Genomic DNA, 17,919 nt, shown 5'->3' with positions numbered 1-17,919 from the left:
AAATTGAAAAAAATTAAATTTAAAAATCGAAAAAGTAAAAAAATCGACTCATCAAAAAATCCAAAAGTCAAAATCGAAATATTGAAAAATCCCTAAATATATTTTGAAATATCGAGAAACTGAAAAATCAAAGAAATATTGAAGAATGGAGAAACTGAAAAACTGAGAAAATAGAAAATTGAAAAATCAAAAAGATGAAGTTGAAAAATCGAAACCTTAAAAAAATCGTAAAATTGAACAATAAAAAAATCTGAAAAAACCGATAATTGAAGAATTGAGGAATTGGAAAACCGAAACAGTTGAAAGTGAAGAAATGAGAAAATCAAAATATCGATTAATTGGAAATTTGAAAAAATTGAAAGATTGAAAAATTGAAAAATCCAAATATTTGAAAATCCTAGAATTGAAGAGAAGAAAAATGGAAAAAACGTAAAACTGAAACATCGGAAAATTGAGAAACCGAAAAATTGAAAAATTGGGAAATTGTAATGTCGAAACATTGAATTATAAACAATCTGAAAAATCCCAAAATTGAAATTTCAAAAAATGGAAAATGAAACAAAAACTGAAGAATGGAAAAACTGAAAAATCCCAAAACTGAAATATTTATATACAAAAAAATTGAAAAATCGAAAAATGAAAAATTAAAAAAAACCGAAAAATTGAAAAATTCAAAAATCTATGATTTAAAAAGGCAAAACCAGAAATCGAAACTCCAAAATTTAAAAAATCGAAAAATTGAAAAATCGGTCCATTGAAAAATTGATAAAAGTCGAAGAATCGAAATATTGAAAAATCCCAAGGCTGAAATCTCGAAAAACTGAAAAATGGAAGAAAAACTGATGACTGGAAAAACTGAAAAATTCCAAAACTGCAACATCGAAAAAAGTTGGAAATTAAAAAATTGAAAAATTGAGAAATGGAGAAATCGAAAAAGTGAAGTCGAAAAATCGAAACCTTAAAAAAAAACTGAAAAATGGGAAAATTAAAGAATTGAAAAATTGGAAAATAGAAACAGTCCAAAGTCAAGAAATGGGGAAAAACACCGATTAATTGAAAAATCGAAAAATTGAGAATTTAGAAAAGTAAAAAATTTAAAAATTGAAAAATCGAAATATGTATTTAAAAATCGTAAAATTGAAGATAAGAAAAATTCAGAAATCGAGAAATGAAAAATTGGGAAATTGTAAAATCGAAAAATTTAATCTCAAGTAACTGAAAAATTCCAAAACTGAAATTTCGAAAAATTGAAAAATGAAAGAAAAATTGAAAGGTCCCAAAACTGAAGTATCCAAAAACGAGAAATTAAAAAATTGAAAAATTAAGAAAACGAAAAATCAAAAAAGTGAAGTCGAAAAAGCTATACCTTAAAAAATAGAAAAAAACTTGAAAATCGAAAAATTGAAAAATTGAAAAACTGAAAAATAGAGACAGTCGAAACTCAAGGAATGGAAAAATCAAATCGATTGAGAAGTCAAAAAACTAAAAATCGAAAAATTGAAAAATTATAAAATCTAAAAATTGCTTAATAAATAAACTGAAAAATCGCAAAACTACTGAAAATTTGAAAGTTGAAAAAGCAAGATATCGTTAAGAAGACGCTAAAAAAATACGAACCTGGTTTGAAATTTAATGTTTATTATCTCAAAAATCGTCAAAATTTCAGTTGAAAGTCAAAAAAAAAGTTTCTATCTTCGTCGAAAGCAAGTTATTTCCTAAACAAAAACTCTTTTTGAAAAAAAAAGTAATTACTGATCACGTCTATATTCACATTTTCACTTCAATAGTGGTTTCACAATAGCGATGAAAGCTTCCAATCCTTCCTTATTAGCTTCATACCCGGGCAAACACTCCGCCCTTTTAAGATAGCCCGCCAACTTCGGATACTTGGACTCTTCTATCTTAACAGCAGCATTGAAAGAAGTCAGACTCGATATGAAACTAAAGTCCGCAATAGTGACACTATCTCCAGCAATCCACTCTCTACCTTCTAGAAAAGTCTCCACGAAAGAGTAAACTCCATGAGCCGAATCTATGTCTTTCTGATCTACATTATTTTTTCCTTGAAAAATCATTGGTCGCTAAGGGATTAAAACAATTACAAGAATAGGCGTCACTTGTTTGAAAATACGTACCAAAATTTGTGTCAATGTTCTAAAAACTACACTGCTGTCAAAATGGAGTCGTTGATCCACAAGTGCTCTAGTTTTGATATCAGAGGGATAAAGAGAGTCGCTTGTGGCATATTTGGAAACGAGATAGGCCATTATGGCATGGCTGTCCCATAGAACGTACCCATCGTCGTCCACCAGAGTTGGAAGCGAGTGTTGCGGGTTCATCTAAATCACAAATCTAGAGTTTTCCACCAAAAACAACTACTTACTTTAAGAAATTTGGGGGTTTTGTGTTCTTCTTTGAACAAATTGACCTGCTGCAAGTCCAGATTTAAACCAATTGTTTTGGCAGCCATGAGGACTGATCGTACCGGGGGACTGGCAGGGGTTATGTACAGTGTTGGTGCCATGGTGTAATGATAATTTGCACAAGTGGTCGTTCTTATCTAAGTTACGTGGTGATAACTAAGACAGACATATAGATAAGGGATTGAAAAAACTTAAGACAACAAAGTGCAATTTATATATTAAGAAAGCCTTTGTTTCACGGAACTAACGAAAACATCGAGACCTTTCTTACTAACATCATACACCGGCAAACCTTCAGCTCTCTTAAGATAAGCAACCAAATCGGGATACTTGGTGGCTTCAATTTTGACCAGAACATCCAAAGAAGTGAGCGTCGTTATGGTACTAAAATCAGCAATGGTGACAGAATCCCCGGCCACCCATTTTCTACCATCCAGGAAACTTTCCACAAACGAGTAGATTTCATTGACTGCTTCCACATCCGTCGGATCTACGTGTTTCTTTCCTTGGTGGACAATGGGCAGCTAAGTACCAAAAACAAACATAAATTAACGTAATCAGTCTATACTTATGACCTACCCACCCAAATTTGTAAAAGTTTGGCGAAGGATACGCTACTATCAAAATGTAGCCTTTGGTTCACGAGAGCCCGTTCCTTGAGTCCCGAAGGGTACAAAGAACTGTCTTTACCATACTTCGAAAGTAGGTACGGCATTATGGCATGACTGTCCCATAAAACGTATCCGTCTTCATCCACTAAAGTCGGTACTGTGTGTTGTGGGTTCAGCTAAAGAATAGGTGAAAATAGGGTCTAGATCTATAGAAATGTTACCTTTAGAAATTCGGGTGTTGTGTGTTCTCCGGCACTCATATCAAGTGTCTTTAGTTCCAAATTTAGCCCAATTGCTTTGGCTGTCATTAGGACAGCTCGTACCGGGGAGCTCGCTGGGATCACATAGAGTGTAGGTGCCATGGTGTCAAGGAAAAATGACAAGACGCGGCGTTATATTTGGTCATTTTTGTTCTACCGCTAAGTCACAAGGTTATCAGTAAGGGTCAAAAGATAGATGAGTTAGCATTTTTGTGTGTCCTGCTGTGTTGTTGTTGTTATCTAACCACTGATAACTAAAGTAAATCAATAAATTTAATTTATTTTACATGTAAGTATATGTTTACAAATACTTCAAGCCAATCTTGATTTAATGAGAGCAACGTAACCGTCGAATCTGTTCCTGGTGGCCTGGCACTCACGCAATGACTCCGTTTTCTCAAGATAAGCCACCAATTTCGGATATTTGGTCGCTTCTATTTTGATAATAACATCAAGAGAAGTCAAGGTCGTAATAAAACTAAAGTCTGCTATGGTCACAGAATCCCCAGCTATCCACTGCTTGCCTTCTAGGAAGCTTTCGACAAAAGAGTAGACTTCGTGTACCGCATCGACGTGTTCTTGCAGTATTTCCTTTTTTCCATGGTAGATAATGAGAAAGCAAAAAGTCAAAAAAGTAAAGTTAAAAGTGAAGTCCTGCAAAAATTGAAAAACTAAAAAATTTAAAACCTAAATTTTGAATAATAGAAAAATTGAAAAAATGAAAAATAGAAAAACTTTTAGAGTTTATAGAAGTCAAATTTGAAAAATTGAAAAATCTAAAAATGTAAAATTTAGAAAATCGAAAAGTTGAAAAATTGATAAAAAGTCGAAGAATCGACATACTGAAAAATCCCAAGTTTGAAACGTAAAACCGGAACATCGGAAAATTGAGAAACCGAAAAATTGAAAAATTGAGAAATTGTGAAATCGAAAAATTGAATTATAAACAATGCGAAAAATCCCAAAACTGAATTTCAAAAAATGGAAAATGAAAGAAAAACTGAAGAATGAAAAAACTGAAAAATCTCAAAACTGAAATATCCAAAAATTGAGAAATTAAAAAATGAAATATTGAAGAATCAAAAAGTCAAAAAAGTGAAGTTGAAAATCAGGTCCTTCAAAAATTGAAGAATTGAAGAAAATAAAAATCGAAAAATGTATAATTTAAAACACTGAAAAATTGATAAATTCACAAATCTAAACTTTAAACACGGAAAAACTAAAAATCGAAACTCCAAAATTTAAAAAAACGAAAAATTGAAAAATCGGATTATTCAAAAATTGAGAAATAGTGAAAAATCCCAAGACTGAGATATCGAAAAACTGAAAAATGGAAGCAAAAGTGAGAAATGGAAAAATCGAAAAAGTGAAATCAAACACTTGAAAAATGAAATTGAAGAATAATAATTAACTGAAAAACCCCAAAACTGATTTCTAAAAATTGAAAAATTAAAGAAAAACTGGAGAATGGAAAAGCTTAAAAATCTCAAAACTGAAATACCCAAAAACTGAGAAATTAAAAAACGGAAAAATTGAGAAATCGAAAAGTCTAAAAGCGAAGTCGAAATATCCCAACCGTAATAACTTGAAAAATTGAAAAACCAAAAACCAAAAAAATTGAAAAATTGAAGAATTGAAAAATGAAAAATCGAAAAACTGGGAGTTTAAGTCAAATTCTAAAAATTGAAAAATAGAAATAACTAAAAATCGTAAAATTGAAAAATAGAGAAATCAAAAAACTGAAAATCGATAAATTGAAAAATTGTAAAATCGCAAAACTGAATAATAAAGAAGCTGAAAACACCCAAAACTGAAATTTCGAAAAACGGAAAAATGTATGAAAAACTTAAAGATCCCAAAACTGAAAAATTAACAAATTGAAAAATTGAGAAATCGAAAAGTCAAAAAAGTGAAGTCGAAAACTGAATAATCGAAACCGAAAGTGAAGAAATCGGAAAATCAGAACGTCGATTAGTTGAAAAATAAACAGAAAAATTAAGAAATCAAAATGTCAAAAACGTGAAGTCGAAAAATCCAAACTGTAAAAAATTGAAAAATTGAAAAATCAGAAACCCAAAAATCGAAAAATTGAAGAATTGAAAAATCAAAAATCGAAAAACTAAGAGTTTATAAAAGTCAAATTTAAGAAAAATTAAAAAATCGAAATATTTAAAAATCGTAAAATTGAAGAAGAGAAAAATTGAGAAAGCGAGAAATGAAAAATTGAGAAATTGTAAAGTCGAAAAATTTAATAATAAATAACTGAAAAATTCCAAAACTGAAATACCCAAAATCTGAGAAATTAAAAAACTGAAAAACTGAGAAATCAAAAAGTCAAAAAGTGAAGTCGAAATATTCCAACCGTAATAAATTGCAAAACTGAAAAACCAAAAACCGAAAAAATTGAAACATTGAAGAACAGGAAAAATGAACAATCGAAATATTTAAAATATCGTAAATTGGAAAAACCGTTAAACTGAAACATCGGAAAATTGAGTAATCAAAAAACCGAAAATCGATCAATTGAAAAATTGTAAAATCGAAAAATTGAATAATAAATAAACTAAAAAATCCAAAACTGAAATTTCGAAAAACGGAAAAATGAAAAAAATACTGAAAGATTTCAAAACTGAAATATCCAAAATCTGAAAAATTAACAAATTGAAAATTGAGAAATCGAAAAATCAGAAAAGTGAAGTCGAAAAATAGAAACCTTAAAAATTAGAAAAATCAAAAAATCAAAAACCTGAAAAATCGAAAAAATGAAGAATTGAAAAACTGAAAAATCGAAACATCAAAAGCCAAGAAATGGAAAAATTAAAACATCGATTAATTGAAAATCGGAAAATTAATAGTTTAAAAAAGTCAAGTTAGAAAAATTGAAAAATTAAAATACCAGAAAATTGAAAAATTTAAAATTCAAAAATCGAAAAAGTAAAAAAATCGACTCATCGAAAAATCCAAAAGTCAAAATCGATATATTGAAAAATCCCTAAATATATTTTGAAATATCGAAAAACTGAAAAATCAAAGAAATATTGAAGAATGGAAAAACTGAAAAACTGAGAAAATAGAAAATTGAAAAATCAAAAAAACGAAGTTGAAAAATCGAAACCTTAAAAAAATCGAAATACTGAATAAGCAAAAATCTGAAAAAGCGGAAAATTGAGAAACCGAAAAATTGAAAAATTGGGAAATTGTAATGTCGAAACATTGAATTATAAACAATCTGAAAAATTTCAAAACTGAAATTTACAGTTTATAGAACCCACATTTGAAAAATTGAAAAATCGAAAAATCTAAAATTTAAAAAACGGAAAAATTGAAAAATTCAAAAATGTATAATTTAAAAAGGCAAAACCAGAAATTGAAACTCCAAAATTTAAAAAAACGAAAAATTGAAAAATCAGACCATTGAAAAATTGATAAAAATCGAAGAATCGAAATATTGAAAAATCCCAAGACTGAAAAATGGGAAAATTGAAGAATTGAAAAATTGGAAAATAGAAACAGTCCAAATTCAAGAAATAGGAAAATCAAAACACCGATTAATTGAAAAATCGAAACATTGAGAATATAGAAAAGCCAATAATTTGAAAATTGAAAAATCGAAATATTTAAAAATCGTAAAATTGAAGAGGAGAAATTGAGAAATTGTAAAATCGAAAACTTTAATAACAAGTAACTGAAAACTTCCAAAACTGAAATTTCGAAAAATTGAAAAATGAAAGAAAAACTGTCCCAAAACTGAAGTATCCAAAATTAACAAATTAAAAAATTGAAAAATTAAGAAATCGAAAAATCAAAAAAATGAAGTCGAAAAAGCGAAACCTTAAAATTAGAAAAAAACTTGAAAATCGAAAAATTGAAAAATTGAAAAACTGAAAAATAGAGACAGTCGAAACTCAAGAAATGGGAAAATCAAATCGATTGAGAAGTCGAAAAACTGAAAATCGAAAAATTGAAAAATTATAAAATCTAAAAATTGCTTAATAAATAAACTGAAAAATCGCAAAACTACTGAAAATTCGAAAGTTGAAAAAGCAAGATATCGTTAAGAAGACGCTAAAAAAATACGAACTTGGTTGGAAATTTAATGTTTATTATCTAGATGAGTTAGCACTTTTGTGTGTCCTGCTGTGTTGTTGTTGTTGTTGTTATCTAACCACTGATAACTAAAGTAAATCAATAAATTTAATTTATTTTACATGTAAGTATATGTTTACAAATACTTCAAGCCAATCTTGATTTAATGAGAGCAACGTAACCGTCGAATCTATTCCTGGTGGCCTGGCACTCACGCAATGACTCAGTTTTCTCAAGATAAGCCACCAATTTCGGATATTTGGTCGCTTCTATTTTGATAATAACGTCAAGAGAAGTCAAGGTCGTTATGAAACTAAAGTCTGCTATGGTCACAGAATCCCCAGCTATCCACTGCTTGCCTTCTAGGAAACTTTCGACGAAAGAGTAGACTTCGTGTACCGCATCGACGTGTTCTTGCAGTATTTCCTTTTTTCCATGGTAGATAATGGGTCTCTGCAAATCTAAAGTCAAACCAACCAGCTACTTAGTGTTTTGGTGACTATTTACCAGAACCAACTTCGTCGTTGCCCAAGCCACACCACTGTCGAAATGCAACCTCTGATCAACTAAAGCCCGTTTTGTCGCGTTTTTGGGGTACAGAGTGTCGTCTTTGGCGTACTTGGAGAGCAAATAGGGCATGATGGCGTGGCTGTCCCATAAGATGAAGCCGTTTTCGTCTACCAAGGTTGGAACGGTGTGTTGCGGGTTTAACTACCGTTGGAAGGATTTTTTCATTAATTAAATAAGTGTGTGTGAAAATCTTACTTTCAGAAATTCGGGTTTCTTGTGTTCTGCTTTCAGCAAATTGACCTCCTTGAGTTGCAGATTTAGTCCGATTGACTCGGCGGTCATCAGGACGGAGCGCGCAGGAGGGCTTATAGAAATCAGGTACAGAATCGGTGCCATGGTGATCTGATTAGCGATGATTTCGAACTGCGTGGTTTGATGTTTTTCCTGTTGGAGTTGCGTATGTGTGGAAGGTCAACATAAGTAATTAGATCTGAAAACCTGTATTTATGCACGCACGCACTCAAATAGATTAAGTAATTTGCATTTATGTCAACAATGGTTTACAAGAGCAACGAAAGATTCCAACTCTTCTCTAGTCGCCTGAGAACTTGTTTGATCCATAAACCAGAGCGCACTCAGGCCAATGTCGACTCTAAGCGTTCAGAAACGGTTTGATCCGTAAGCCATGTTTCGTGATCTGATACACATCCTAACCCGTTTCGACCATAATTTCTATGGGAAACTCACTTTTTCTCCTCTTAAATTTTACGATTTTTCAATTTGTCGTTTTTTTAACGTTTCGATTTGTCGACTTCATTTATTAATTTTTCAAGATTTCGTTTCTTCGACTTTTGATTTTTTTTTGACTTTTGGATTTTTCGATGTGTCGATTTTTTTCTCTTTTTGATTTTTCAGTTTTCTATTTTTTAATTTCTCAATTTTTGGATATTTCAATTTTGGGATTTTTCAAGTTTTCGAAATTTTGGTTTTGAGATTTTTCAAGTTATTGAAAATATTTTTTCGATTTTACATTTCTCAATTTTTCAATTTTTCGATTTTCCAATTTTCCGATGATTCAGTTTTAAGTTTTTTCAATTTTTCTCCTCTTCAATTTTACGATTTTTCAATTTTTGACTTTTCTATGTTCTTAATTTTTTGATTTTTCAATTAATCAATGTTTGACCGTTTCGATTTTCCAGTTCTTCATTTTTTCAGTTTTTGATTTTTCAATTTGTCGTTTTTTTAACGTTTCACTTTTACGACTTCACTCTTTTGATTTTTCAATATTTCGATTCTTCGACTTTTCGATATGTCGATTTTTTTACCTTTTCGTGACCTTTATGTTGTATTAGTTGTCATAAGATTTATTTCTTATTTCAGAAGAAAAAAAATGAGAGAATGGGTGGGTGGGCGGGGCTAAGTTTAGCTTTCTCCTAAAGAGTCTTTTATAGGCAAGCAATAGCCCCGCCCATTCCAGTTATTACTCCTAATATTGTTCAGTTTTTTCGTTACAAGTACTAGCCCCACCCATCCTCCCTCTATTTTTTTGGAGACCAATTTTATGTCTGTATAAGATCCACCTTTCATTCAGAGTAGATAAATTTAATAACCGAAATGGAGACGGGTGGGTGGGCGGAGTTAGTTATATTATATGTTCTTCTCTTGACTGGGAGTCGGAAGTAATAGAAATTAGGCTGTAAAAAAGCGCTAATCTTGACTTTTTTGTTGTATTATTTGTCATAAGATTTATTTCTTGGGCGGGGCTAAGTTTAGCTTTCTCAAGTACTAGCCCCCCCTCTATTTTCTTAGAGGTATGTCATTTGCCAAAATCAGTCTTATCTTAACAAGTACTAGCCATCCTCACTCTCCCTCTTCTTATTTTAGAGACTAATTTCACTTCTGTCTAATTTGTCGATTTTTCCATTAATCCATGTTTGGATTTTCCCATTTCTTGACTTTCGATTGTTTCGATTTTCCAGTTCTTCAAATTCCATTTTTCGACTTATTTTTTTGATTTTTCGATTTCACAATTTTTCAATTTTTTAAATTCTCAGTTTTTGGATATTTCAGTTTTGGGATTTTTCAGTTTTTCCATTCTTCAGTTTTTTTTCATTTTTCAGTTTTTCGATATTTCAGTTTTGAGATTTTTCAATATTTGGACTCTTCGACTTTTTGATTCTTGACTTCTCGATTATTCGATGTGCAGATTTTTTTACTTTTTCGATATTTCAATTTTTCGATTTTTAGATTTTAAATTTTTTGATTTCTCGATTTTTCATTTTAATTCTTCTATATTTCAATTTTTCAATTTATCGAGTTTTTCGTTTTTTCAAATTTTCGATTTTTCAAGTTCCTGGGGTTAGATAGAAAATCTATCTTTTCAATTTTTCGTATTTTTAAATTGTCGATTTTTCAATTTTACTTTTATAAACTCCCAATTTTTCGATTTTTCAATTAATCAATGTTTTCATTGTCTTATTTCTTGACTTCTGACTGTATTGATTTTCCAGTTCTTCAATTCTTCAATTTCTTTGTTTTTCATGTTTTTGGTTTTCCAGTTTTTCCATTTTTTTAGGTTTCGGCTTTTGGACTTCACTTTTTTGATTTTTCGATTTCTCAATTTTTCAGCTTTTTAATTTCTCAGTTTTTGAATATTTCAGTTTTGAGATTTTTCAGTTTTTCTTTCATTTTTCATTTTTCGAAATTTCAGTTTTGTGATTTCGGTTTATTTATTATTAAATTTTTCGATTTTACAATTTCTGAATTCTTCAATTTCACGATTTTCAATTTTCCGATGTTTCAGTTTTACGTTTTTCCAATTTTTCTCGTCTTACTTTTACGTTTTTAAATACATATTTCGATTTTTCATTTCTTCAATCCTTCAATTTATAGGTTTTTGATTTTTCAATTTTTCAATTTTTTAAGGTTTTGATTTTTCGGTTTTTATTTATTTCAATACAGTGCCCAACGGGATTAAAGCCCAATAACAGGACAAGGTTATAATACATAAATTAAAATACAATATTACAAAACAAAACAAAAATTGATCAACAAGGCAAAACAAAAATTGAGGAATTATAACATATGCAGTTTCACTTTTTTAACTTTTTGATTTCTCAATTTTTCAATTTTTTTAGTTTATCATTTTTTGGATATTTCAGTTTTGAGATTTTTCAGTTTTTCCATTCTTCAGTTTGTCTTAATCTTTCGATTTTTCAACTTGCTGGTTTTAAATTTTCTGTTTTTAAATTTTTCGGTTTTTCAGATTTTCGATTTTTCAATTTTTCAAATTTGACTTTTATAATCTCTCAATTTTTCGATTTTTCAATTAATCAATGTTTTGATTTTTCTATTTCTTGTTTTCCCACTGTTTCAATTTTCCAGTTCTTCAATTCTTCAATTTTTCGATATTTGGGGTTTTTGATTTTTCAGTTTTTCCATTTTCTTAGGTTTCGAATTTTAGACTTCACTTTTTTGATTTTTCGATTTCTGAATTTTTCAATTTTTTAGATTCTCACCTTCTGCATATTTCGGTTTTGGGTTTTTTCAATATTTCGATTCTTCGACTTTTCGATTTTTGACGTCTGAATTTTTCGGTGTGGCGATTTTTTTACTTTCTCGGTTTTTAAGTTTTAGATTTTTGAAATTTTTGTATTTTAAATTTTCAATTTTTAAAATTTCAGATTTTTCGATTTCAGAATCTTTCGATTTTTCGACTTTCCGGTTTGAGATTTTCTCTTTTTCAATTTTTCGTTTTTTCGATTTATCGAATGTGGATGTTTCGATATTTTGATTGTTCAGTTTCTCGATTTTCGTTTTTTTATTTTTCTGTTTTTAGATTTTTCGATTTTCTAATTTTGCAAATTTTGACGTTGCGTATTTTCGATTTTGGCTTATTTCGGTTTCTCAATTTTTCGACTTTTCGACTTCTCGATTTCTCGATCTTTTGATTTTTCGATTTCTCGGTTTTTCGAGTTTTTACTTTTTGGATTTTCGGTTTTTCGATGTTCCCATTTTTCAGTTTTTCGATTTTTTAAGGTTCTGATTTTTCGACTTCACTTTTTGACTTTTTTATTTCTGAATTTTTCAATTTTTTAATTTCCCAGTTTTTGAATATTTGGAGAATATTTATTATTCAATTTTTCGATTTTACAACTTCTCGATTTTCAGTTCTTCAATTTTTCAATTTTTCTATTTTTCAGGTTTTTGATTTTTCAATTTTTCAATTTTTTAATGTTTCGACTTCACGTTTTTCGTTTTTCAATTTCTCAATTTTTCAAATTTTTAATTTCTCAGTTTTTGGATGTTTCAGTTTTTGGATTTTTCAGTTTTTCTTTCATTTTTCAATTTTTCGATATTTCAGTTTTCCGATTTTTCAGTTTATTATTATTATTCAATTTTTCGATTTTATAATTTCTCAATTCTTGAATATCACGAATTTCAATTTTTCGATTTCCCAATTTTCCGATGTTTAAATTTTACGTTTTTCGCGATTTTCTCCTTATCAGTTTTACAATTTTTAAATATTTTCGATTTTTCAATTCTGCAATTCTTTAATCTTTCAATTTTTTAGATTTTTGATTTTGAATTTTTCAATATTATAAGGTTTTAATTTTTCGACTTCACTGTTTTAACATTTTGATTTCTCCATTTTTCAATTTTTTTATTTCTCAGTTTTTGGATACATACCTATTTCACTTTTGAGATTCTTCGGTTTTTCCATTCTTCAATTTTTTTAGATTTTCCGTCGTTATTTTTTTTGATTTCTCGATTTTCCAATTTTTCCATTTTTTTGGTTTTTAAAGTTTTTCAATTCTTCAGTTTTTCAACATTTTAGTTTTAGGAATTTTCAATATTTCGATTCTTCGGTTTTTCAATTTTTGACTTCTGGATTTTTCGTTCCGTCGATTTTTATATTTTAATTTTTCAATTTTTAAAATTGCAGATTTTTCGATTTCTCAATTTTTATTACAGTTTTCCGATATTTCAATTTTTCAGTTTTTCGAATTTTCCGTTTTTTCAAATTTTCGATTTTTCAACTTGACTTGCGGTTGTTTCGATTTTCCAGTTCGTCAGTTTTTTGGAATTTTTCAGTTTTTCCATTCTGCAGTTTTTCTTTAATTTTTCAGTTTTTCGATATTTCAGTTTTGGAATTTTTCAATATTTCGATTCTTCGATTTTGTTTTTTGACTTCTGGATTTTTCGATGTGTCGATTTTTTTACTTTTTCGATTTTTCTATTCTTCCATATTTCAATTTTTTATGATTTCGAATTTTTCAAATGAAGGCAAATTTCTTAATCTTTCGATTTTTTGACTTCCCGGTTTTAGTTTTTCTGTTTTTCAATTTTTCGTTTTTCAAATTTTCGACTTTTTAGTTTTCCATTTTTAAAATTTATCGATTTTTAATTGTTTTGATTTCCCAATTTATCGAGATTTGGATGTTTCGATTTTTTAATTATTCAGTTTTTCGATTTACCAGTTTTTCAATTTACAACTTTTCGATTTTTTTTATTTCTCAGTTTTTCTATTTTTCCGTTTTTTGTTTTTTTATTTTTCCGCTTTTGGATTCTTCGATTTTCTAGTTTTTCAACTTTTAACTTTTCGTATTTTCGATTTTACCCTATTTCGATTTCTCAATTTTTGATTTTTTGGCTTCATGACTTTCGGATTTCTCGATCTTTTGATATATTTCAATTTTTCGAATTTTTCAATTTTTTACTTTTCGATATTTTCATTTTGGCCTATTTCGGTTTCTCAAATTTTCGACTTCTCGACTTTTCAATTTTTCAGTTTTACGATTTTTTTGTTTCGATTTCTTTAGATTTTAGATTTTTTAGATCTTTAGATTTTTCGATCTGTAAGATTTTTCGATTTTTAATTTTCTGGATTTTTCAGGTTTCCAATTTTTCAAAATTTCGATTATTTTAATTATTTATTTTTTTTCTGCATATATTCGATATATTGATATCGAAAATAACCACAAAAATTGTCACTAAAAACATTTAAAAATGCATACAAAGTAGAACACAGTGTTTCCAAAATATAAACATAACCATTTTCCCAAAAAAAATCCTTTGTATATATAGTATAAATACTATTGGACACCAGTATTTGTGCACAAAAAAATATAGCATTATGTTTTTTATGGTATATTTAGCTTACAATTTTTTAAGCCAACAAAGGTGTAACAAGAGCAACGAAATCAGCGAACCCATTCTTAGTAGCTTGGACCACAGCCAAAGTCTCCGCTTTCTTAAGATAAGCTGCTAGTTTCGGGTATTTTGAACCTTCTACTTTAACAACAACACCAAGGGCATTCAAAGTCGATATGGTACTAAAGTCGGCAATGGTGACAGAATCTCCAGCTACCCATTGCTTCCCTTCTAGGAAGCTTTCGACGAAAGAGTAGATTTCATGTACTGCATCTATGTGTTCTTGAGCTACCCCTTTTTTTCCTTCGTAGATGAGGGGACGCTGCAAACGTAAAAGTTAACACCAAGAACCTAGTTTGTTTAATGAATGAATACCAAAATCAACAAAGCCCTTGCCCATGCCACGCCACCGTCAAAATGTAGCCTTTGATCAACTATAGCCCTTTTTTTCGGATCTTTGGGGTATAAAGCATCGTTTTTGCCGTATTTGGAAAGGAGGTAGGGCATGATGGCGTGGCTGTCCCATATGGTGTACCCATCGTCGTCCACTAAGGTTGGAAGGGTGTGTTGTGGATTCAACTATCATCATTGGAATAACATGTCATTACTTAATATAGCACTGATGAAAAACTTACTTTCAGAAATTCGGGAGTTTTGTGTTCTCCTTTCACCAAATTGACCGGCTTGAGTTCCAGATCTAGTCCGATTGACTTGGCGGTCATCAAAACGGCACGTACCGGAGGGCTGGCCGAAAGCGTGTACAGAGTCGGAGCCATGGTGTGTATCTAACCTAGATCTGACTAAAAGTGATCTTTAAACAATGACTTGTTGATTTTCCTTATATATCTCCGGAGGTCACCAATAATAAAAATTTAGTTGCTGCGATAATTTTAAGAAGTGTACCTCGCTCGATTAAAATTAGTGTGTCACTCAATACGGCTGATGCAACTAATAGTATTTTGTTGTAAATACAAACATCAACAATAATCAATATAAAAACGAAAAATAATCCACCGAATCAGTATGCAAACCGCGCTCCTGCCCTGCCCCATCATTCCTGAAATAAAATAACTTGACAATTATTTTAAATGTTAAAAGGTAACATAATCGCGAACTTGTGGTTTAATAATCTGTGTTGAATTTTTTTTCTTGACATTGAGATTTTTCATTTTTCGGCTTTTCGATTTCTTGCTTTTTCAACTTTCGAATTTTCGGTTTTCCGAAATTTTAGTTTTGGAATTTTTCAATTTATTCATTATGCAATTTTTGGATTTCATAATTTTTCAAATTTTCGATTTTCAGTTTTTCAATTTCTCAATTTTCCGATGTTTAAGTTTTACGTTTTTTCAATTTTTCCCCTCTTCAATTTTACGATTTTTCAATTTTTGACTTTTGTAAACCCTCAATTTTTTTGATTTTTCATGAAATCGATGTTTTGATTTTCTCATTTCTTGACTTTCGACTGTTTCGATTTTTCAAGTTTTGAATTTTCCCATTTTTCGATTTTTCAGATTTTTGATTTTTCAATTTCTCTATTTTTTAAGGTTTCGATTTTCCGACTTCAAGTTTTTGATTTTTCGATTTCTCCATTTTTCGATTTTTTTATTTGTTTTTCTTTAATTTTTCAATTTTTCGAAATTTCAGTTTTGGAATTTCTCAGATTGTTTATTATTCAGTATTTCGAATTTACAATTTCTAAACTCTTCAACTATACGATTTTCAATTTTTCGATTTCTCACCTTTCCCATGTTTCAATTTTACGTTTTTCCAATTTTTCAAATTTGACTTTATAAACTCTCAGTTTTTCTGTTTTTCATTTCTTCAATTCTTCAATTTTTCAGCATTTTAGGTTTTTGATTTTTCAATTTTTTAAATTTTTTAACGTTTTGATTTTTTTACTTCACTTTTTTAACTTCTCAATCTTTCAATTTTTTTTAATTTCTCAGTTTTTGGATATTACAGTATTGAGATTTTTCAGTTTTTCCATTTTTCAGTTTTTCTCTAATTTTTCAATTTTTTGAAATTTCAGTTTTGGGATTTTTCAAATTATTTATTATTCAATTTTTTGGATTTTGCAGTTTCTCAATTTTGCTATTTCTCGATTTTCAGTTTTTCGATTTTACAATATCTCTATTTTTCAATTTTTGAACTTTGACTTTTATAAACTCTCAGTTTTTTTATTTTTCATTTCTTCAATTCTTTAATTTTTCAGTTTTTAGGTTCTTGATTTTTCAATTTTTTAAGATTTTTATTTTTCGACTTCATTTTTTAACTTTTTTGGATATTTCAGTATTAAGATTTTTTCAGTTTTTCTCTAATTTTTCAATTTTTCTAAATTTCATTTTTGAGACTTTTCAGATTATTTATTATTCAATTTTTTGGGTTTTGCAATTTCTCAACTTTTCAATTTCTCGATTTCTCGATTTTCCGATGTTCCAATTTGCGTTTTATCAATTTTTCTCCTTTTCAATTTTGCGATTTTTAAATATCTCTATTTTTCAATTTTCAACTTTGTCTTTATAAACTCTCAGTTTTTCAATTTTTCATTTCTTCAATTTTTTAATTTTTCCGTTTTTAGGTTTTTGATTTTTCAATTTTTCAATTATTAAAAAAATTTTAACGTTTTGATTTTTCAATTTTTCATTTCTTCAATTTTTTAATTTTTCCGTTTTTAGGTTTTTGATTTTTCAATTTTTTAACGTTTTGATTTTACTACACTTTTTTAACTTTTTCATTTCTGAATCTTTCAATTTTTTTAATTTCTCAGGTTTTGGATATTTCAGTATTAAAATTTTTCAGTTTCTCCATTTTTCAGTTTTTCTCTAATATTTCAATTTTTCGAAATTTCACTTTTGGAATTTTTCAGATTATTTATTATTCAATTTTTTGGATTTTGCAGTTTCTTAATTTTCGGATGTTTTACGTTTTTTCAATTTTTCTCCGCATTAATTTTATGATTTTTAAATATTTCGATTTTTCAATTTTTCAGCGTTGACTTTTATAAATTCCCAGTTTTTCGATTTTTCATTTCTTCAATTCTTCAATTTTTCAATGTTTTAGGTTTTTGAATTTTCAATTTTTTAGATTCTCAGCTTTTGGATATTTCAATTTTTCAGATTTTTCAGTTCTTCTATTCATCAGTTTTTCTTCCATTTTTCAGTTTTTCAATATTTCAACTTTGGAATTTTTCAATATTTTGATTCTTCGAGTATTCGATTTTTCGATTTTTCCATTTTTTGATTTTTAAATTTTAGATTTTTCGATTTTTCGATTTTTCATTTCAGTTCTTCAATATTTCAATTTTTCAAGTTTTTCGAATTTTTCAAATGTTTCAATTTCTTAATCTTTCGATTTTTCGATTTCTCCGTTTTAGATGTTGGATTTTTTAATTTTTAATTTTTAAAATTTTTCTTAATTTCCTAGTTATTTTGTTTCTGCAGTTTCTCGATTTACCAGTTTTTCAGTTTATACCTTTTCGATTTTTTTTTGGTTTCTCAGGTTTTCCATTTTAGTATTTATTAAATTTTGATGTTTCGATTTTTTTATTGTTCAATTACTCGATTTATCCATCTTTAATTTTTTTGACTTTTAAAATTTTTTTACTTTAAATTTTTCAATTTTTAATTTTGAATTTTTCGATTCTTGCCTATTTTTCGATTTATCGACTTCCAGACTTCCGCTTTATCGACTTCCAGACTTTTCGATTTCCCGATCTTTTAGTTTTTGATTTTTTCTGTGTTCCGATTCTTCCGAATTTTTTGTTATTTTCGTTTTAAAATTTCTCAAATTCTCGATTTTTCAGTTTTCGGTTCATCAATTTTTTCATTTTCCTAATTTTTTGATATTTCGATTTTTGAATTTTTCGATTTTCCAAAT

At 28.7% G+C, this 17,919-nt stretch overlaps 4 protein-coding genes across 7 annotated transcripts; all 4 read right to left on the bottom strand.

Moving 5' to 3' along the window:
* Positions 1-1,621: 1,621 nt before the first annotated feature.
* On the bottom strand, positions 1,622-2,618 carry LOC135131336 (glutathione S-transferase 1-like). Of its 3 annotated transcripts, none has more exons than XM_064059010.1 (4): positions 2,384-2,618; positions 2,136-2,339; positions 1,772-2,081; positions 1,622-1,728 (listed from the first exon to the last, which is right to left on the bottom strand). In XM_064059010.1, the coding sequence occupies exons 1-3, from the start codon at positions 2,522-2,524 to the stop codon at positions 1,776-1,778; spliced, it is 651 nt and encodes a 216-aa protein (XP_063915080.1). In that variant the 5' UTR covers positions 2,525-2,618; the 3' UTR covers positions 1,622-1,728; positions 1,772-1,775. The 3 variants fall into 3 exon arrangements, with proteins under 3 accessions (XP_063915080.1, XP_063915081.1, XP_063915079.1); XM_064059011.1 differs by having other exon boundaries at positions 1,622-1,715; XM_064059009.1 differs by having other exon boundaries at positions 1,622-2,081.
* A 2-nt stretch (positions 2,619-2,620) lies between these two features.
* On the bottom strand, positions 2,621-3,522 carry LOC135131334 (glutathione S-transferase D1-like). Its single transcript, XM_064059008.1, has 3 exons — positions 3,256-3,522; positions 3,007-3,210; positions 2,621-2,947 (listed from the first exon to the last, which is right to left on the bottom strand). The coding sequence occupies exons 1-3, from the start codon at positions 3,394-3,396 to the stop codon at positions 2,642-2,644; spliced, it is 651 nt and encodes a 216-aa protein (XP_063915078.1). The 5' UTR covers positions 3,397-3,522; the 3' UTR covers positions 2,621-2,641.
* A 3,912-nt stretch (positions 3,523-7,434) lies between these two features.
* Positions 7,435-8,427, bottom strand: LOC135131261 (glutathione S-transferase 1-like). Of its 2 annotated transcripts, XM_064058923.1 has the most exons (4): positions 8,146-8,427; positions 7,888-8,091; positions 7,521-7,833; positions 7,435-7,469 (listed from the first exon to the last, which is right to left on the bottom strand). In XM_064058923.1, exons 1-3 carry the CDS (start codon positions 8,284-8,286, stop codon positions 7,528-7,530), a joined length of 651 nt encoding a protein of 216 aa, XP_063914993.1. In that variant the 5' UTR covers positions 8,287-8,427; the 3' UTR covers positions 7,435-7,469; positions 7,521-7,527. The 2 variants fall into 2 exon arrangements, with proteins under 2 accessions (XP_063914993.1, XP_063914992.1); XM_064058922.1 differs by lacking the exon at positions 7,435-7,469 and having other exon boundaries at positions 7,478-7,833.
* A 5,597-nt stretch (positions 8,428-14,024) lies between these two features.
* LOC135131260 (glutathione S-transferase 1-like) lies at positions 14,025-14,901 on the bottom strand. Its single transcript, XM_064058921.1, has 3 exons — positions 14,679-14,901; positions 14,419-14,622; positions 14,025-14,365 (listed from the first exon to the last, which is right to left on the bottom strand). Exons 1-3 carry the CDS (start codon positions 14,817-14,819, stop codon positions 14,060-14,062), a joined length of 651 nt encoding a protein of 216 aa, XP_063914991.1. The 5' UTR covers positions 14,820-14,901; the 3' UTR covers positions 14,025-14,059.
* Positions 14,902-17,919: the final 3,018 nt, after the last annotated feature.

Source organism: Zophobas morio, unplaced genomic scaffold (genome assembly GCF_036711695.1).
Source record: "Zophobas morio isolate AGI-343-1 ecotype UQ-CSIRO unplaced genomic scaffold, CSIRO_AGI_Zmor_V1 ptg000020l, whole genome shotgun sequence".
In the NCBI taxonomy this organism is placed as follows: domain Eukaryota; kingdom Metazoa; phylum Arthropoda; class Insecta; order Coleoptera; family Tenebrionidae; genus Zophobas; species Zophobas morio.
The sequence above is the reverse complement of the archived record's forward strand: the minus strand, read 5'-3'. Positions and strand labels throughout refer to the sequence as shown.